Source organism: Electrona antarctica, assembly GCF_951216825.1.
Source record: "Electrona antarctica genome assembly, chromosome: 16".
Lineage (NCBI taxonomy): Eukaryota > Metazoa > Chordata > Actinopteri > Myctophiformes > Myctophidae > Electrona > Electrona antarctica.
Genome location: NC_136797.1, coordinates 41,840,898 through 41,862,931, shown reverse-complemented (window position 1 = coordinate 41,862,931; position 22,034 = coordinate 41,840,898). Strand labels below are relative to the sequence as shown.

Below are 22,034 nucleotides of genomic sequence, written 5' to 3'. Positions count from 1 at the left end.
CATGTGTCAACTCATAACTCAAGCGAGATCAATGGTAAAGTAAGTGTCATTTTGAGAGGCTAGTATTTCGGGTGGATCTCCAGCTTCAAACCAGTCTGGAGCCTTTTATTTCTGTGTGGAGTTTGCATTCTCCGTAGGAACGCACGCACGTCTGAAAAACAGTTGTCAGGATAAAGAATAACAGCTACATGAGAAAAGCCACAGTGAATTTATTTATACATTGTTTTGACCTAAACGTGGCTAGGTGCTCCGGTTTCCTGTCGTACCAGAACACATACATGTTTGCGACATCCTCCTGCCAGTGCCTTTGAGCAAGGCAGTGGTCTTCAGTTGGAGCTGGCCTCTGGTTCTGCACTGCTCCTTATCATTGTGGACAAAGTATTGTTTTACTTAAGTAAAAGTATCAATACTGCAATATAGAAATACTTTGTTACCAGTAAATGTCCGGAATTAAAAATGTACTTGAGTAAAAGTACAATCGTATAATTGGCCAAGCCCCTATAGGGCCTAGGCTTGTTTCCATTGTGGTCCTCTGAATAATATCGGAATCGGTCAGAATCGGTATCGGCAGATATGACCCTGCAAATAATCAGAAATCGGATATCAGTCATAATTTCATAATCGTGATCTATGCAATGCATTGTGAGCTTGTAGATGGGCTATTTTCAAATGGCCGAAATGTACAGGCTGAATCTAAATCTACAAAGTAATTAGTAACTAAAGTTTTCAAATAATAAAAACAATACAATATAAAATACAAACAATACAATACCATATCAAATATAAAATAATATAAAAAATAATACCTCGAAATTGTACGTGAGTACAGTACTTGAGTAAATGTACTTAGTTACTTTCCAACACTGTGGGGTCATTGCAGATGACAAATGTTGCCTACCCATGCGGATCAATACAGTATAACTTAACTTGACAGAGTGGTATAATTACAGTATGTTGAAGGGAAACAGACAAACAGTGATAACCTAGCAGTGTTAACAATTTTTCTGTTTTCAAGGGGAAATTTGAGGAAATTTTTTACCTATTATGCATAATACATGCTCAAGGTTGAAAGTAGTTCAACATGACCTTCCTCCAAGTGACTTCCGGCATACAGTATCTGGAATTTAATCAGATGTCTTCATATACACATAGCTTCCATTGTGCCAAAGCGACCCTCCGGGCGGACTGGGACAAAAGAGGTGTGACATTAGAGGCCATTGAGTAGTCACTTCACCTTGGGCACGGATAAAAAGATGTGACAAGCAGTCACTTCAAAAGGAACAGTGACAAAGCTCTGCGATGTTTGCATCAGAGACGTCCATTCTATCCACAGGCCTTGGAGATGACCAGGTTAGGAGACAATCAAAGGTTTGACATTCACCCTTGGAACCAGTTCAAAGCATGTTCAATTTCAATTCACTTATTTTTCTCACTGTGTTATAGGAGAAATATATATATCATCTAACTAACACATATCTTAAGAAATCTGGCCATGTGATGTGAGGTATTTACTGTACTGTAGAACTTTTTCTTTTCTTTTTTCTTTCTTAACACAGCTGTAGTATATTATTTTGTGGTGATACTGAGTGTCATAGAAAACTTCCATGTGGTAGCCTGTATTTAAAATCTTATAACCCAGAGAAAATAAATATGTCGGTAGTACGATCATAACCGCTTCATTACAACCTAGCTATCCAAATGTATGATCATAAAACATTAAATGATAACATTGTGTGTGTGTGTGTGCGTGGGGGGGGGGGGATGGTTGCGTGCCGTGCATGCGTGCGTGTGTGCATGCGTGCGTGCGTGTGTGCGGCATGTGCACATGCAAATTTGACACCCCAAACAATATTTGTACAAATTGTGTTCATATGCTGCTGCTCCAACTTCAAGTTTATCAGATTTCGGGACGGGCTAGGGTATCAGGGTGAAATTGTTTAGTACAAGATCCCAATGTTTTGCATCGCCAAATCAAATATAATTATAAGAATAGAAAATAGAAAAGAAAAAGAACAGAGGAAACAGATTCAGATAACAGGACAAACATTAGAGACTGTGGGGCCCACACTTCTGTCTTTTATCAATATGAACACTTCATATTCAAAGTCTCTCTTTCTATCTATCTCGCTCTCTCTCTTTTCTTTTCTTTTTTTTTTACATACTATTTCCTTTGCTGCCTATATGGGGGACTGAGGGCACAACTACTTATTTCACAGGTCTAACATCATCTTTTAAAAATATCTCCATGTCTCCCGGGATCAGCCGGTATAATCTCCATGGCTCAACACTTCAGAAGGGCAGACGGCAGCCCGCCGACCCCTGGAGACAGACACAGGAGGAGGAGTAGCCACAGTGGGAAGAGGGGATAGGAGGACACATGAGTGGAGGAGAAACATGCTGAATGCCTGATGAGTGAGCGTGCAAGCCAAGGCAAGTGAAGACACTGCTGCCCCCTCTTTAATGACCCAGCAAGAGAGAGGGGGATGGATGCTGAAGAGATATGAAAGAAGGGGTGGTAGAGGAAGAGAGAAAGTGTAGTTTGTGTAGAGAGAGAGAGAGAGAGAGAGAGAGAGAAAGAGAGCAAGAGAGAGATAGAAGACAACCACAGAGACAGCAAGTAAGGACGAAGTGTCACCTTATTGAGCTCCAAGCGCATTATCTCTTACACTTGACAGAGTCAGAGCTGCTGGGTCCGTCAGCCTGTCAGACACAAATCACTGAAGGCTCTGAATACACGGCTATAGATGACGTGAGTCACACTGAAACGCAGGAGGGAGCCAGGCTGCAGGACAGACCAACCCAATATAAATCACAGTAGTTCTAAACCCGTGGGCCGGCCGGGGGCACAGTGGTGTGCCGTGAGGATATTTACAAGTGGGACCCCAAATAATTGCCAAAACACTAGATGTTAATGATAACATAACATTCAAAAAAATACATTATGTAAAAAACAAACCACAGCTGTGTACTTTTTTCTTTAAAACCTTGGAAAAGTGAGCTAAAAGATACAGGCCTAGATATCGCTAAAAGGAACTTAATAGTGTTCCCATGATCCAAACTGGAACGTAGGCCTACAGATTGATCATTGAAATAAACATGTTCTGAAAATGCACGTGGCCCAGCATACATCTGACCACTTACTTAACATGGCAGCTGATACATGTAGGTGGTCAGATGGGTGGGCCGCGAAAGCTTTAGAGATTTTCAAGTGGGCCTCTGATCCGGAAAAGGTTGAGAACCAATGGTTTAAAACAGGGGTGCCCAAAAGGTAGATGGTGATCTACCAGTAGATCACAAAGGCTGTTCAGGTAGACCACATGATGACATGGTCCTGAAATAATTTAAATATATAAAAAAATCATTTTTCGCATCAGCAACTTGAATTAAGGTGTCTTGATTGATTGACATCTAGAAGGGCCTGTCAACTCACCCATAATGAAATACTTTGTTTTCAAGATTATTGTGCACAAACATCAGTAGCAACTTATTATATTAAAACCAATTCCATTTTCCCTCCATTTCCCATTCCAGGTGTGTTTGATTACTATAAATGTAATGCTAGCACCACTATTCCAAAGCCCCCTCGGGTACATTTTTAAACACATTTCAGCAATGGGATCATCGTTTTTTGGGTGGGTAGATATTATTGAACTGGTAATTTTGAAAGTGGTTCTCGAGTCAAAAAAGTGTGGGCACCCCTGGTTTAAAAGGTTAGCTTAGTTTGATTAGAGCAGTTTCTATATGAGAACATGATTGAGCCTTTGTTTTGGTTTGTTTTCGTTGGCATTTCTTCTTGACTCAATTCAATTCAAAGGAGCTTTATTGGCATGAGAAAAAAAATCTGATTACATTACAAGTATATACTGTTGGAGGGGGTACAGCAGTGTGTAAACAGAGCTATGGCACATTGTGGTGTTATACAAGCTTTTTGAAACATCTTTTGCAGTCACTTTGGGACAAATAGCAGCATTTTTCTCACTGCACTGACTCACTTAATGTGATATTATGATGATTTGCAGTACAGGTGTTTAGTCATGCCTTCTACTGCAGCAATACTGCTGCAGTTCTTTCTTCAGAAATAAATACTGCAGTTGTAAAAAGAGGTCTCAATAATGAGAACATCAAACATTAGTTTTGTAAAATCGTAGAAGCGGCAGTGGGTCAGGAATAGTGTGGCCGGTAGAATGACCAGATGAGGTTCCTAGTGCGATCCTGTGCTCCCCCAGAGTTGGTGTCGAAGTGTCTTTGAGCAAGACTCTGAAACCCCAATTGCTCCTGATGTGCAAGTTCATTGGTACCTTGCATGGTTTCCTCCGCCATCGGTGTGTGAATGGGTAAATTAATCTATGAATCTATGTAAAGCGCTTTGGATAAAAGCACTATATAAATGCACCATTTACCATGTTTTGGTGGCACTTCCATATTTTCTTCAGAATTATTAATTTGGAACCATAATACAATTATCTTCATCTGTGTGAAGTGTAGCCTAAATGTCAACCAATAAACCAGTACAGTACAGTACAGTACAGTACAGTACAGTACAGTACAGTACAGTACAGTACAGTACAGTACAGTACAGTACAGTACAGTACAGTAGTACAGTACAGTACAGTACAGTACAGTACAGACTACATTCTGACAGCCAATAGTCCGACAACCAATAGTCCGACAGCCAATAGTCTGACAACCAACAGTCCCACTACTCCAAAAGTCAGACAACCAACAGTCCCACTACTCCAATAGTCCGACAACCAACAGTCCCACTACTCCAATAGTTCGACAACCAATATTTTGACACCCCAACAGCACCACTCAGTTAAGACGGGTCTGATTTTTATCATGATGTTTTGATATGCTTATTGTGTTTTTATTGTGTTGTCACACTGTTTGAAGAGGCTCAAAGAACAATATCACTTCCTGCAATGCTGCCACAGCTGGAATTGTAAATGCATGTGAATGATGTGATATAAAAACAAACCTTGATCCTTGTTTTGGTTAAAAGGGTTGATCAAAATCAATGACATTACTAAAGATGTATCCTTTCTTGTACCAGCTGTTTCAATTCATATTAAAACCTAAATTAAAACCTATCATCTTTTCAATAACATTAACATTGTAGCCTACACTTTTCGTCGTCTTCTTCTTCTTCTTCTTCTTCTTCTTATTATTATTATTATTATTAGTAGTAGTAAGTAGTATTTATTTTTTGCTTCAATATTATCATGTTAGATTATTGTAACCTTCTTGATTCTCGAGTGTTGACAACAACCAGTAGAGGGCGCTATTGCTGCCCAACCTTTCCCGTCTGTGTAGATAGAAAATGCGAGCGAGAGAGAGAGAGAGAGAGAAGAGAAGAGAAGAAGAAATCAAAACAAGCGCAATGGCGGTTGTCAGCAGCTCATGATGAAGCAGTGAGAAGACAACAAGACTTCAAGTTGTGTTTCAAAGGGACCAGGGAGGCCGAGAAAGTCCAACTAAACGTCGAACAAGATGCAGATCACGCTGAAAACACTGCAGCAGCAGACGTTCAAAATAGACATAGACGGAGAGGAGACGGTGAGTGTTTGAATTAATGCTTGTCATGTACCGTTGGGGGTTGGACACAGGGAGTCGACTATGTCCTGGAACGGAATATTAACTTATTGCAAGTTCCCAAGGCAAGTCTAGTTTGTTAATAGACTGTGACGTGATATTTATTTATTTAAGTCGAGTTTTCCGTCTAGTCTTTCCTGCGTGGCGAAAGTGTTACGTGACGTTGCCAGGTGGGTCATTTAGAGACGGATTAATTAATCGCTTGTGTTGACTACTCAGGTAAATTAATTAGTCGGGTCCAGCACATAGACGTATCCCATAGAAGATGGAAACCAAGTTGAAAATGGTAACAGCCAGGAAAAGTGGGCACCAAGGAAGAGTGGGCACCTCGCTCGGTGTTACAGTCTCAATAGTAACAAAAATAAGATATTTGGAAAATGGTAATAATTGTAAACTACAGATTTGAACATGCACATTGACATTTCTTTCTCAAAATAGTTACAAAAATAAGATATTTGGTATGTAATGTAAACTATTAGTATACAGATTTGAACATGCACGACTTTAATTTATGTACCCTTCAAGTTTTATGCCCAAAATGGCTGGATATTATACAGGTTTTGTAGCTATGTTCTATTTATCATAATTATCATTTATACTTTTCATTATTTGAGACCATTTTCTGAATATTGTATATTCCAAAATAGTTTATTTTTTAACATTCTGGGAAAGAATTATAAAAAGAAATAGCCAATTTAAAATCGAGGTGCCCTCTCTTCCTTGGTGCCCACTGCCTGCCCACTCATCCTTGGTGCCCACTGCCTGCCCACTCATCCTAGGTGCCCACTGCCTGCCCACTCATCCTTGGTGCCCACTGCCTGCCCACTCATCTTTGGTGCCCACTGCCTGCCCACTCATTCTTGGTGTCCACTCTTCCTGTAATATGCAGATGTACTTTATAGAGAATGAACTTGACTGGACATATCTAAAAAAAAAAAATCTAACAAAAGGGTTAGGTTTTAGATTTAGATTCGAATTGACAGAATTATCCGTCAATGGCAGTGAATGTGTACTGGTAAGTCTTTCTGGTTGCATGCAAACCCCTCAGAAAGTTTGTGGAAATATGTGTTTGATCATGACCTTGCTCTAGTCCTGTTTGGAACCTTAAACCAGGCTTAAATTGCTTTATTTAGTCAGCCTGTGGCCAGTCAACCCCATCCACAACCGTACTGCTTCCGTAAGATTGCATTGGGAAAACATGGCACTGGCTGACTTCATAAGCTTTGGAAGCGGTTGTTTCATCCACTGGCGTAACCGTTCACACCTATCCCCGCGGTGCTAATTTGCCCAGTCAATCATTTGATCCACGCTACGCGCCTGGTTTCACCCCGCTCTAAAAGTTTTACTATCCACAACTAAGTTTATCATCCGTAGCTCTGCAGAAATACCTTTACTTTTTTAGGGGCACTAGCCCCTCCTATATACAGCTTTTGTCCTCACACGTCTCAATATTTGCCATTGACAAATGAAAGGAGAAATAAGGTCAAATGTCTGCCAAATATGACATCAATCTTGTCCGCACACGTCTCATATTTGCCATTGACAAATGAAAGGAGAAATTAGGTCAAATGTCTGCCAAATATGATGTAAATTTAAACCAATCACATAAATTCAGTTGTTCATGAGATGATGTATGATGCTGTATAATGATAAGATAGCCCCTCACTTCACACGGGTGTGATTTTGGATACGATACTGCAAAAAGGGTTTTCACCACTGTTTTTGGAGGTCTCGACCCGTTTCACCCTATGCAGGGATACCTTGCCACAGAACCTTTTCTCCTAGGTACAGCGGATTGTGAGGTTCCAAACGGGGCTAACCTTGCTCTGTTATTCACTGTACTTACTACTTATAGCATTGTAATGTATTTTCTGTCCATTGAATTCCCCTTTTAAATTGATGTGCCCTTTGTAATGTACTGTTCATGCATTTGTGGGATGAGCAACACATGCTGATTATGTGGGTGGGTCTCCAGTGAACTGCGCCCACATTGCCGTTATCTGTGCACAACAGAACAGCCAACTCAGACAGGAAATAATTGGCCATTTTTATGCTGTGTTCTTTGAACAAAACAGCAGGAGGCATGTCTCAATTCTTACATAATCGCCTCATCTGAAGGAATTTTAGATAATTGCAATGGGAATTTGTAGATCTGCTTATTTTATTTTACTGAACATACATTTTGTCTTGTAGTTGTCTTATTTATTGCATCTCTGTGCATAAGGTATTTGTCATATCTGCTACGTGTTGTGAGCTTGTAGATCGTCTGGTTTTGAAAACGTAAGAACATTTTGGAAAATGACACATCGGCTACATGTTTGCAGATACTGATCTTGTCAATAATAAAGGAAGTCGGATCAGGGCAGATATATTGGTTGAGCAGGATTCATCGCAGGTCAGCCAACAGTTTGTTACTTAACTCCAGGTGGTACAGTGCAGCGTGTCTTGAGCTGATTCCAAAAGTGTTGAATTGGACCGGTCTGGGCTGTTGGCAGTTCATTCCATCCTTTCTACTCTACATCCTTCAGGTAATCTTGACAATGCTGGCTCTGCAGGGGCCAGCATTGTCATCTTTGAGGATGACGTTAGGAAGCCAGATTGTGAAGACTTGGGGTCACCAATGACCAGTGGTTTGATTTGATTTATTTATTAGATCCCCATTAGCTTGCTGTACATGACAGCAGCTACTCTTCCTCGGGTCTCAGGAAGCCAGCCATGTCTGCTTATTATAATCGACTGTAAAGTGAAGTCGCTTGTAAATATTGGTAGTTGCCGGTTGATGTTTTTTGGGCTTGTTTCCAAAGTGTAGTAGTTTATTTGGTCGTGATGCTCAAACATTTTCATGCCAAGGAGTACCAGGGAGGGACCCCCATTCAAATACATGTTACAAAATACATTCCACAATTTGTACATCAAGATTTCTTTGAAAATAGCAAGCTTGTAGATCGCCAATTTTTAAATGGTTGATGCATATGGTGAGTGATATACAACTGTAACTGTACAACTGTAAATAGCCAATGATCATTTGCCCTATAGACTTGTTTTCATAGACCTGATATCATGGTGGCTTATTTCTCTCTCAAAATCTGGAAACACACTGCCAGTAACTACAGAATCTCACCCCCATTTTGTAGTCAATTCAAACCAGCCTGTTCACCCCAGATACATGAAGTGATAAATGAACGAGCTCATCTCGGTGAAATTGGTAGTGATAGATTTTTTTTTAGGAATGTACTGATGGGACATTTTGGCCGACAACCAAAAGAAAAAACTCGATTCTGAATGAAACTGGTTTAGGCAAGTCAGATTTTACTTTTTAAATTCCTTATTATTGTGAGCTTGTAGATCTGCCCAAGCTTTGGAAGCGGTTGTTTCATCCACTGGCGTAGGGTCCATTGGGCCAAGTCTGCTCATTATACTCTACTTTGGGCTTGTTTTTCTCTGTATAGTTGCTTTAAAATATTGAGGGTCCTTGACATGAAAATGTTTGAGAACCACGATGAACCGTGATAATGATAATGGTCTCTGTGTAGTTCTCTCTCCAGATGTTCTGTCCAATGATATTGGGATCTGCACTTTCTGTACGGTAACATTTAGGGTACTTAACATGTATTTATATGTTTCCACAGGTCAAGACATTGAAAGAAAGGATTGAACATGAGAAGGGGAAGGACGGTTTTCCAGTCGATGGACAGAAATTGATATATGCAGGTATGTTATAACGATGAATTCCTGCTCATATCAGTGCAGTACTTGCTTTAGTCACATATCAGCTGAACACTCCATTTTATTTTGAACATACCTTCATTACCTTCAACTCCAAAATGTTAATTTTTCAGGAAATGAAAAATATATATTTCTCAGGAAATCAAGAAAACCTTATATTTTTAAAACGATGAAATACTGCCTCATCGAAGTTGGTATTGTGACTTTATACATTGTCAATTACTTGAGAGGGGGGTAGGTGGTGGAGTTGGCTGCTGTAGCAGAGAGTTTGAGGGTCCAATGGACTGGTTTTGTCCGAAGCACTTTTTAATGCTTTTCATAAAGAGTGTTCAATAGCATTGATTTATGGGAGAGAAAGAAATTGAGTTTTTGAGGTTTCCTCCCGACAGCAATGCTAAAAAACGAATGTATACAGGGTCATGCCAGAGTCTCCCACTCACTCGCATAGGGGGCCCTTGTTTAAGGACACCAGTATTGTGCTGTCACATGATGACAGAATTGTGAGTATCATTGTTGTCAGTAAGAAACCTTGAATGTCCAAAATGGTAAAAACATGTCCATGGTTGTTAATGAACACTCATTCATGTTTTCTCCTCCTAGGTAAAATTCTGAGTGATGACACGGCGCTCAAAGAGTACAAAATAGATGAGAAGAACTTTGTGGTTGTCATGGTTGCAAAGGTAGGAGTGTGTCTGAGAAATCAATTTATATTCATTCTCTCTTCTTCTGAACATTAGATAGCCTCTTTCTCCGGGCTGTGAGGATATAGCAAGTCCCAAATAATTGGCAAAACAGTTAAGATTATGATGATAATATAACCTTAAAAACAAACATCTTCTGTATTTTTTGTTTTCTTTAAAACCTTTTTATTATACAGTAGTATACAGTTAATCATAGTTCCACTGATTCAAGCCAAAACACGATTGATTGATCATTAATATAAACGTTGTGGAAATGCACGCTGCCCAATAACCATCTGATTAAGTGACTTTAAAGTGATCCGATGTTCACTTATTAAACACTCAACGAGTTTGAGATTTTCGAGTAGGCCCTGATCCAGAAAAGGTCGAGAACCACTGGTTTATAAAACCTCGCCTAGATCATTTGTCCTGGAAGGCCCTCGGTGGAAGCGGACGGTAAAAACGCCACGATTGGCCATGAAGCGACATTTAAACCATGGCCTTGTATGTTCAACCATGCATGTGTGTCTGATTTTAAGAGGCCTTGTTCAGCTCAAACTGTGACCACCGCCGACGATGGCAGATGGTTAATTAACTTTCCATGTCATTGGAGGAAGGTGCGTCGTGTGTATAACGGAGAGAGACGGAGAATACAGGTTGTCTATTTGGCTTTTGTGAGTCTATTGCAGCGTTTGAAAATAAATATGGCAAATGTAATTTCGCTTTAGAAACCTCCCTGCCTCTCACTTAAATGTCTTAGCTGTTTGTGCTCCTCCTGTACATGTCACAGCTATGACCGTGGTCATAACTCTGACAAGCAGAAGAATAGTTTTGTGCATATTTTCATGTAACCTATCTCAAACCCTCACCCTAAACCTAACCTCCCACGGGGCAGCACACCTAAACCAGAGTAATGTAGTAAGAGAGTGGTGACACGCTTTGATCTCGCCGCAAAGCGGGTGCCTATGGGCGATAGTTCCAAACATTGCTCCTATGGCTGGAACTATTCCATTGAGATAGAAGGAGCACTTCCGCATTCCATTGTTACAATGAGAGTCAACGGGAGTGTCATTACTCTCTTTTATACTACTCTGACCTAAACCTAACCTTAACCCATGTCTAACCAATGACTAGTCTAAACTAAGTATGCACCCCCTAGCCTCTAGCCTGTATGCAGGATGGGTCACAGTTTGTGACACATTTGAGTGATACTGTATGTGAAGGGTGCGGAATTATGTTTTTGGGTAAAGTTATTTAGCCAGATATTGAGATATTTAAACACAATTATTAGTCTCTCTTGCTGTGCCAAATGCCAGTAGGGAAATAGTTGTTTAGCCTGGGTGGGCAGTCAGCATACATTGTGAAAAGGTTTTCTTGATTGCTGTAGCTGTGTAGCACATTGGGTTGTTCTAAAATGAAATGGAACTTTAAATATTGGTTACTGCCCACAACCATGGACAATGGGGTTTTATTCCTCCACGGTGCCTTTGGTTTGGCCCGGGCGCCATGACGTCGATTTGTACACTATAGGAGGAGAAACGTGGTTGTCTACACCCCCACCACACCAGAAATAAGGGGTTGGCACTAGTGATGGGGAGAGAAAAAAAAGAGGATGAACACCAGGACAATATCATGTCATTTTACAATAAAGGACAAATGTAATTGTGTCTGTGGAAAGACAAGTCTGTGACTGCCTCAAAAAGCTGACCGCTTTGACCTTAAAGCCATTTAACCCATTAAGACCGGGAAAGTATCTTTGTCACTTTAGATTTTAACCACTTTAACCATTATTTTATATTGGCTATTCAATAACGGATATACAAGCTCATAGCGCATCACTAAATGCCACAATATGAAATAGAAAAATCATGAAAATGTATGCAGATCTTTTGAATCTATGTATTTTTTTAAAGCAATTTATTTTTATTTTTTTAACTCAAATATTTGCTTCTGGGGGTCCCTGAAACAAACATTTTAAGATGAGGGTCCGTGGCCAAATGCATATAGTTTTTGGGGGTCCTTGACTTGAAAAGGTTTGTCATTTTTCTGAAAACTGTTCGGCCTCAGGTCTTAATGGGTTAAAGACTTAATAGAAGTAACGTAATGGAAAACTTATGAAGGCATGAACTCCAGGTCAGGGTGTAATTTTATGCTTTTTACTGAATTCATCAGGAGTGTGGTATTGTGTAAGATCATTTTATACTCTGCCAACACGTGGGACTTTAACCCCAGGGTCAAGTGTTTGCACTTAAACTCATCTAGATTACAACCAGGACAGGTAATGATCCGCCTCTGTTCAGTATAATGTGGATTACATTCATTGTTTAATGATTAATGCATACATTCTTTTTTTAAAGATGGAGTGCCGTGCTTTTTGTACTCTTTCTGTTTTGTATGTGTCTATGGAGTTAACATTACTCTAATAGACTATAGATTAGAATTATTCAAATATGTATTCCTGTGTATTTTTGGTTTCTTCCTGAAGGCTGAAAGCCTTTGGTGCTAAGGTGTAAACCAGGTATACTTAATGAACTGGTTGGGGTGGCCACATAAAAACATAATTTTAACACTTTCTGTACAATTTTTTTTTTTTTCAAAATAGTACAATGTTTGGGTGTTTAAAACATTAATCCAAGCTTGCACTGATAAAAAAATAATCCCCTCTGGGCGATTCCTGGTTGGCCAGGGGGCTCCTCTTTTTTTTGTTTTTTCGCGCCTCATGATCCCGCCTAGGGTAATGGGAGGGAACGTGTTAACATGATGCTAAAACAATGATGGTATCACTATGCAATGTAATGACATTTGAGTTAGTATTTTTTTCGCACAGTCCTAAAGGCACTCTTTTTCTTCTTTGCAGCCTAAACCAGCCCCATCAGCTGCACACTCAGGCTCTGTCACTACATCATCCCCAGCAGCTCCAGGTGTGTCGGCGTCGGGCAATGACACCCCACCAGAAGATGCACCTAAAGACGACAAGACGGAGGACAGTCCTCCCACAACTGCTGCACCGTGTACAGCTACAGGGTATATCTCTCTTGGCTACTTAGGCCCTAGACACTTGGTCATATAACAAAGAGCGAAAATATCTTTTGAGCATTTTCAAGTCTTTGGATTTTTTTTAAAATGTGAAAGGTTTTGAAAATGTTCTAACGATGACGTTCACAAAACAAAGACGCCCTGTTGAGTTAATGAAATATACAAGAGGTTTGGTAACTTGTCTATATATGGGCGTGGAAGGTATAACACACGACGCGTTATCACAAACACTAAATGAAACCATTATCACTTCAATTGTTTAACCCATTCAGGCCTGACGTCGAAATTAAAAAAAAAAAGTTTTCTAAATCATGACAATTTTCGGAAAGAAAAAGGCACATTTTAACGATTTTTCAAAAATAGCAGACCTACAAGTTCATAGCGCGCCACTCGGTGGCGCGCTATGAGCTTGTAGATCTGCTATTTTTCAATAGCTAAATTATAACATAATGTTTAAAACACCAAAAGGGGTTCCCGCCCAAAATGGGTTAAGCACTATTTTCATTCTCCTTCTGTCATCCTGGCACTTTCATTCTAAGATCAGGTCTGTCAGGACACCCACTATATTATGATGCTTAATGTTGTGTACTAACGCTATAGCCGGATAAAATGAATTGAAAACATAACGTGGTTAAATCCGTTGTCTCGGTTATATCATTTGTACATGCAAATCATTATTTGTATTCATTATTACATGTTCATTGCTCTCCTGCAGCACCACTGAAGAGGGGACTAATCCTGATTTAATCGATGAAGCACTTTCAGCTCTTGGTAAGACCTTACTAACTGTCCCAACAAGAAAATGTCATATAGATTATAATTCGGTTACATTGTTGGCAGAGACACGCACTCTACCGAGTGCAAAGCTTTCTTGTTTGAACTGTGTCTGTATTGTTTATATCGAACAGAGGGTTTTAATGAGGCTGAAATTGAGTAGTAGTCATGTCACGTCATTCTTCTCTACCCGCCGGCCAGTGCGGCCACCATCTCCTCCTCTTGTCTGCCTGTGAAATTTGAGCATTTGACATTGTTTGTGTGACCGTAATGAATACAAACTTTATTGTTCTCCAAGGGCACTGGTGTTGTTTGCAGCAGCAAAACAAAACGGGGGGGAACAAAAAGATAAATCAAGTTGCTGTCAGCGACACTTTTAACGGTGTTCGAGGCCCCTCTATGGTCAAATGTGGGGAAACTTACTTTACCGACACTTTGTTTTCTCTGCAGTCCAAGAACAGTTTACAATATAAAACATTGCAGGTAAAACATTAAATCAACCATATGCTTTGCACAGAAATGAGTAATATACCTGATTTATAATTAGTTGTGCTGTTGTGAGCTTGTAGAATGGCCATTTTCGGCTTTATGGTTAGGCTTAAAGAGGGCACAAGAATGAAAAGGAAAGCATTCATAAAACCGACAGTCATGCCAAAATATTTATGTCCTCACAAGCCTAATTATATTAAAGGGGCATTCCACTCTTTTTCAACATTTTACTATGTCATTAATGTACCTTAGAGCTGTTGTGTGGAAATAATAAAAAAGTTCCCCCATTCTGTGTTTCCTAGAACTAGAGGTCTGAAAAGAATCATTAACATGGTGAAACACATCTTGATGATGTCATCAAGATGTGTTTCACCATGTTAATGATTTTTTTCATAATTACATTTCTAGGAAACACAAAATGGGGGGACTTTTTTATTATTTCCACACAACAGCTCTAAGGTACATTAATGACATAGTAAAATGTTTAAAATGGGTGGTTTTCCCCTTTAATACAAACGTGTGTGTGTTCACTTCTCAGTGACGGGCCAGTCATATGAATCCATGGTGGTGGAGATGATGCTGATGGGTTACGAGAGGGAGCAGGTGGTGGCGGCTCTCAGAGCCAGCTACAACAACCCAGACAGAGCTGTGGAGTATCTGCTCTCGGTAAGAACGACCACACCAACGTATAGAGACGTGTACTCGACATGCTGCACTACACTACATCAAGTGGCTGCTGTGTACTCGTACTGCACTCCATCTGACGTGAACTCGTCGTCATACTGCACTACACCTGTATACCCATGCTACACTACAGCTGCACCAGCTCAGTGGCCTTGTGGTTAGAGTGTCCGCCCTGAGACTGGAAGGTCGGGGTTCAATCCCTGGCCGGGTCATACCAAAGACTCTAAAAATGGGACCCAGTGCCTCCCTGCTTGACACTCAGCATCAAGGGTTGGATTGGGGGTAAGTCCCTGCGACATACTAGCGTCATGTCCAGGGGGTGTACTTGTACATCAAGCTGCCTCACACTACAGAAACAGGAGATAGGCTCCTGCCCTATGGGCCTCATGGCTCGGCAAGGCTACTTACACTACAGCTAATGTGTAACAAACACACAAGCATAAGCGCATTGAAGTGCATGCATGTGTATTTGTGTATATATATATATATATATAGGATGACCAGATGTCCGGCTGTGTGGCCTGGTCTGCCGAGAACAGTCGCACGCAAACGTGCGTGAAATAAAGCCCATGTGCGACACATACTGCTCTACACCTCAATGTGTGTTGTGTTCAAGTGGCAAAGGTGGTGCTTTAACCCTCTGTGAGACGATGAATGACTGTCCCAATGATTATTTATACCAATCACTACCTATCTGCGACACGTGAGCTTGCTGATTCAGATTGGCTATTTTCACTTTTGTTGTACTCCACCATTGTACAATGAAAGATAACACGGGGTTAAGTGGTTAATGAGACTAATCAATTTAGTCAAAGGGGGGGGGAAATCTTATTGGTTTGTCAATATATGAAAGAAAAAAACCTACCTGAGAAAGTGGGTTATTGGCCTTATAAATCTATTACGAACAATATATTTTTGACTACCGTACTATTCACGATTTGCCCGAGTGAATTCATTGTAGAACACTTCGCTGCGATTCGAGAGTTGCCCGGGTTATGTTTTCATTGTTTAATCCACGTTTTTAATCGGTGCTAAGTCATACCACCGGACAGAAAGGGATATGAGACATGTTTTGATAACGTCATCGCAAAAAGGTTGGTCGCGCCGGCCAACGGTCATGGGGAAATTGAGTCCCTGTTTACAATGGGGAAAGTTGCATAGCAGTGCCCGTCCGGGCTGTTGTTGTGATCGGCACCTTGGAATATTTTCCAACACTACAACAAGCGATTACACCGTTTTAACGTGGATTTTCATGACGAGCAACTCAACAGTCTGGCTGTTCAAAGGTAAAGTTATGCTTAAAGGGGAAAACCACCCATTTTCAACATTTTACTATGTCATTAATATACCTTAGAGCTGTTGTGTGGAAATAATAAAAAGTCCCCCCATTCTGTGTTTCCTAGAACTGTAATTATGAAAAAAATCATTAACATGGTGAAACACATCTTGATGACATCATCAAGATGCGTTTCACCATGTTAATGATTTTTTTCAGACCTCTAGTTCTAGGAAACACAGAATGGGGGTACCTTTTTATTATTTCCACACAACGGCTCTAAGGTATATTAATGACATAGTAAAATGTTGAAAATGAGTGGAATGCCCCTTTAGCAGTCTAGGCTATTAGACCACCGTACACTGCAGGCATTCAACCTGTTAATTGTTGTCCAGGGCATCCCAGCCAGGGAGGAACGCAGCACAGGAGGGGGAGGGGCCGACACAGTGGCCCCTCCTCCAGTAGGAGGAACGGCAGCCATTTCCACAGCTGGTCTGAGTCTTCCCTCCACAACCGGCTCCTCACAGGGTGACAGTGGAGGTGATTGCAACACATTAAAAATAATCAATTTAATAGAAATGTAGTTTCCAGGTTTGGCCTGGGTTTGTGCAGAATTTGAGAACTCTGATACTCTCAATTCATGCAATGTTACACTTAACACGACGTGTTATGAAGTATAAAATGGGGCATAAGTGGTTAATCGATGCATATATATATATAAATATAATGTACAGGCTCATTGATTGATGATGACCCTGCTGTTCTCCAGGCAACCCCCTGAGCTACCTGGCCAGCCAGCCCCAGTTCCACACCATGAGGCAGCTCATCCAACAGAACGCCAGCCTGCTTCCAGCCCTGCTGCAGGAGATAGGCCGAGAGAACCCAGAGCTCTTGCAGGTACCAACACCATGGATTCAAGTTCTCAGTCGCCACGGCTGATTTCAGTCATTCGCATTCCATGGAAGCCCATGCATGTCTTCTATAAAGCATGTTGCCCACCGAAAACAGCCTATCTACAAGCTCACAACACGTCGCAGCGCAACGTGTTGGGTAGCTTGTAGATGGGCTATTTACGGTTATCATTTTAGATAAAACTAGCAGCGGTCTGATATGTCCCGTTGCACATCGGCGCACACTCGGTGCATGTCATTGCGTCACAAGTGATTACTATTACTACTACTATTTATTGGTTATTTGATTGGTTCAGGCTATGTCGCATCGCAATGACCGACACTCCACATCAGGACAGTTTTCCACGTGTTATCGCCGTCAGAAAGCTCACTCCTTGCCTGTGTAGATGAGGATGACCACGGCACGTCATACTAAAGAATACCTTCTGATGAGAAAATAAAAGATGAATGCGACTGTTTGTGGAAACATTCTTAAGTAAACTACACTTGTAATCTTATCATAATACGCTTTTAGATGTTACAGTGGATTATTTTAGAGCAGGGGTTCTCAACCCGTGGGTCGCGACCCCTCGGGGGGTCGCCAAATTATTTTAGGGGGTCCCCAAATTATTTTCAAAAAAAAAAAGATTTGTTTTTTTATTTTTTTCACGATTTTTCAAAAATAGCAGACCTACAAGCTCGTAGCGCGCCACTCGGTGGCGCGCTATGAGCTTGTAGATCTGCTATTTTTAAATAGCTAAATTATAACTTAAAACACCAAAAGGGGTTCCCGCCCAAAATGGTTTAAGGTTATTGTAGCAGTCAATTGATATTGGGGGTCGGGAGGGGGCGGGGCGGGGGTCCCGAGACATTGCCAAAGCATTTCCGGGGGTCCCCGGCCAAAAACGTTGAGAACCCCTGTTTTAGAGTAGCATTCGTCTCACACAGTCACAATGAAGTAGTGGGAGTTACCGGTAATGTCAACCCGGCGAAAGCATCATGACAAGTCTGTCTGTCTTAAATTACAAATTGTGTTACTGCAGCAGGAATGTAGATGACATTTAGCAGCACACGATGTTTCTTTCCTATGGCTCAGTGCATATAGGTTCTTGAACGCTAACGTTTGTTAACCTTTTAGCTGATCACGAAAAGCAAGGTCTTGCAGTGCCATCTCTCTTTCTGCAGCAGCAGTTTGTGATCATTACTTGGGCTTTGCTGTCTGCTGAGATGCCAAACTATGTGCTTAGTACATTTTTATGGGTTCCGTAGTATCTTACGTTTTTTACGTAGAACATTCTGTTTTCTGTGGGAAAACAATCTCAAAAAACAAAACGATGATGTGTTGTACACAGAGGAAGATTACTTTGAATTGGTTGAGGCAAGAGCTCATTTTGAATTGACTTGGTTGGCTTGGTGCCAGATGTGGATACCTCTTCCACTTACAGCTCTTCAAAGGGATATTTTATTTGACTAAATCTACAAAGTGAAATTTACATTTCAACCACCAGCTGTCAACAAATGTATATTAATTTGGGATTCCATGTCCTTGACATGAAAATGTTTGAGAAAACAAACTGGTTTAAACAACATTAGGAGCAGCTTTACAGAAAAACATGCCGAAAGTCGCTTGTAATAGGCAAAATGGCAACACTGGTGACGTCTCCTCCTGTAGGAGATCAGCAACCATCAGGAACAATTCATCCAGATGCTGAATGAGCCCAACCCAGAGGGGGTACAGGACAGCAGCAGCAGCAGCAGGGTTGGTGCAGGTGGAACAGGTGATGCCGCCAGTGGAAACCCTATGAACTACATCCAAGTAACTCCCCAGGAGAAAGAGGCCATTGAAAGGGTGAGGACCATACCACCTGCTTTGACATTGTTTTAGTTCTACTCCGTCGCACAATGTTTCTTGCACACCGGAAATGGCCCGATATACAAGCTCACAATGCGACCTGATGCGATACATTGTGAGTTTGTAGATCGGTTTGTAGATTCCGCGCACGACAGCGCAGAGTGGGAGCTAAACACAAAGTTAACATTGTACTTAAACATTTATTTAGTAATACACAAGACGGTACACACACAGAAAAGAATGCGCTTGCTAGAACACTTAAAATGTACCACACTGTTTTAGTGTAATTACAGTGATTTCTGTATTTTGGTACAGTATACATTTAGGATGAATTATCATACAAATAATTGCGATTAGCAATTTAATTGTTTTTAAACATTTAATAAACTATGTATATCAAAATTACATTTCTTTTTGCCTTTTAGGCTTTGTGATCAAACATTCCATGGGGCAGATATGACTAAATACACAGACATGATATATTTAAATAAGTAGTTCACCCAATAAAATGACTGAGTGTGCTCTACTGTCAGTTGATTAAGAGAAGGCCCAAATGTACAGTCAATCTGCTTCTTCTTGGTTACTATCTTACTTCTAACCTCTGTCTTTGTCATTCCAGCTAAAAGCTCTAGGATTTCCAGAGGGACTTGTTATACAAGCCTACTTTGCCTGTGAGAAGAACGAGAACTTGGCAGCAAACTTCCTCTTACAACAGAACTTTGACGATGATTAATACAGCCGTAGTTATTTAGACTGTTTTTATTTCCAACCTCTGCTTTTGGATTGATCACATTGGATGCACAAACAATTACAGGCCTTCTACATTTTTGTTAATTTCTTTTATGTAGAGACATATTTACAAGAACTTAACCATGTTTTATGGTTACAGTGGTTAAAATGTACATGTACAGTACAGGAACTGTTGGTTCTGATCAGTTAAAAATTGAAAACATTTAAGTAAATCTCACAATGTATCTGTATTGATGGCTACTATGAAACCAAAATGATCCTAGGAAAAGATAAACAAAACAGCATCTACCAAATAGGATGATGAAAGGTAGTTGACTCCAGGATTAGGGAGGTTTTCGTCACCTTCCTAAATCAATGGCCTCAGTCTTTTTCTTTTTTTTAAATGAAATTTATATATTTCTCATGCCTAAATCATCTCTTCATGATGCTGGCCACCTCTAATAAAATTGACTATATATCCTTATTGAAAGGATCATGCTGAACCCCAGTAGTATAATGGCCTATGCCAAGAGTGACCTATTTTGTTAAGTCACACAAGGCAATGTGACCTTTACATCTTTTCAAGGTGGAACAAGAAATCGCTTAATCTTTAAAATGTGGCCGTAGTCAGGCCAAAGTCACAAATGCAATGCAAATTGGCTTAAACCTTTTAATTCTCTTATGTTACGTGTAGTTAACAGACAGCCGTGTATTCTGAAAAACTTGGGGGGGAAAAAATGACTTGGACCATTATTGTAGGAAGGTGACATTTTCCTACACCTGTTATGTTCTCGTTTATTTTCTATTTTCACTTTGCAGTTACTGCGATTCCTAGATGTTATAGCAGCAGTTTTTGATTACTAAAGATTTCTAAATGATGATGAACATGTTATGGTAAATGTTTTGTTTTATATATTTTCTAGTAAAATTACAATATCTGACTGCATGCAAATAATCAAAGTGTGTCTTGTGGACAACAGCTTTGTAAGAAGACGGGCATCATTGTGGCTTATGTAATAAAGTCTATAATCCTGAAACATCTATATACATGTAGGCCCTGTGACATACCATCCCTCCTGTCATTTTTACAGAATTAAAATATACAAAAACTTGTTTGCTTCTATGCGATATGCTGTACATAAAGTTCTAATCTATGCCATGACTTTCTTGACTCTTATTTGAAGGAGTTTGAAGTATGTCATGAGAATTGAGTTAACTTGCATTCATTTAAAACATTGTCATGATGTAGTCTAAAGACACTAGAAAGGAGTAACAAACTAACATCTAAAGTATCACAAAGTGTACACTTTATTACCAATATCAAACTTAAGTTACATCAACTGAATTAGAATAAAAAATGGGGAAATCGTACAAGCCAAAACAAAAGATGATCGGCCCAGGGGCCCAGGCGGGGGTTAATCCGTCCCTGGGGAGGAGACTCATGATAATGTGAATTCATACTCGTACCAGAATGCAACTAGAAAAGCCAACTTGTGCCTTGCACACAAGTAGGCCAAGCAGAGCTCCCCATGAGGTGTGCTCACCACTGCTGGTACGACTGCTGCTCTGATATTGGTCATCCTTGAAACGTACCTTAGTAACGTCACCAAGAATGGTGGTCCCTTATTGGCTGTTGAAGGACACCGGCATACATACCCGGCCGATCGCAGTACTTTCGTGCTCTAAGTAATAATTGTGTTCCTAGAATGATGTGTATCAAGATGGGGAGCAGAACCTTATGTGCTGTATACATTGTAGACCACAAGAGGGCAGCATAGATGACAAATCAAATGAGTAACTAACTGGCACAAAGTGGTGAGGTTATAATGAATGAGGCCTTAGATGCTTTTTTAATTTATTCACACTGTAGATAAGATTAACAGCTAAATCAAAATGACTGAATATATGCTATTGCAGTCGATTTTGTTTTTTGTTACAGACCTTAAATGGGTGGTACCCATGTTCCCCGCGTACCCAAAAAAGGTTTGGGTTCTATGTTCCCAGGGTTCTATGTTCCCACTCAACTAAAAATGGTTCTGTTCCCTGTTTACCTAAAAAAAAAAAAGGTTCTATTTTCCCCGCTCACCAAAAAAATGCAGGATATATTAACTTTTGAATTTAAAATGTTTAATAACATCTTGAAACACAATGGAACATAATGGGGAGAAATTACTATCAGAAAGGCCACCCGCTTTCCCCTGGTGGCCATCTTGGTGGTATAGACTAGACCAGGGGTTCTCAACGTTTTTGGCCGGGGACCCCCGGAAATGCTTTGGCAATGTCTCGGGACCCCCGCCCCGCCCCCT

The 22,034-nt window shown here is 40.4% G+C and overlaps 1 protein-coding gene across 1 annotated transcript; it reads left to right on the top strand.

The window, feature by feature from the left end:
* Positions 1 to 5,336: 5,336 nt before the first annotated feature.
* On the top strand, positions 5,337 to 20,890 carry rad23b (RAD23 homolog B, nucleotide excision repair protein). The gene is made up of 10 exons (XM_079523585.1): positions 5,337 to 5,556; positions 9,222 to 9,303; positions 9,919 to 9,998; positions 12,856 to 13,022; positions 13,750 to 13,805; positions 14,836 to 14,963; positions 16,653 to 16,797; positions 17,027 to 17,154; positions 18,820 to 18,996; positions 19,619 to 20,890. The coding sequence occupies exons 1-10, from the start codon at positions 5,491 to 5,493 to the stop codon at positions 19,730 to 19,732; spliced, it is 1,143 nt and encodes a 380-aa protein (XP_079379711.1). The 5' UTR covers positions 5,337 to 5,490; the 3' UTR covers positions 19,733 to 20,890.
* The last annotated feature ends 1,144 nt before the right edge of the window (positions 20,891 to 22,034 follow it).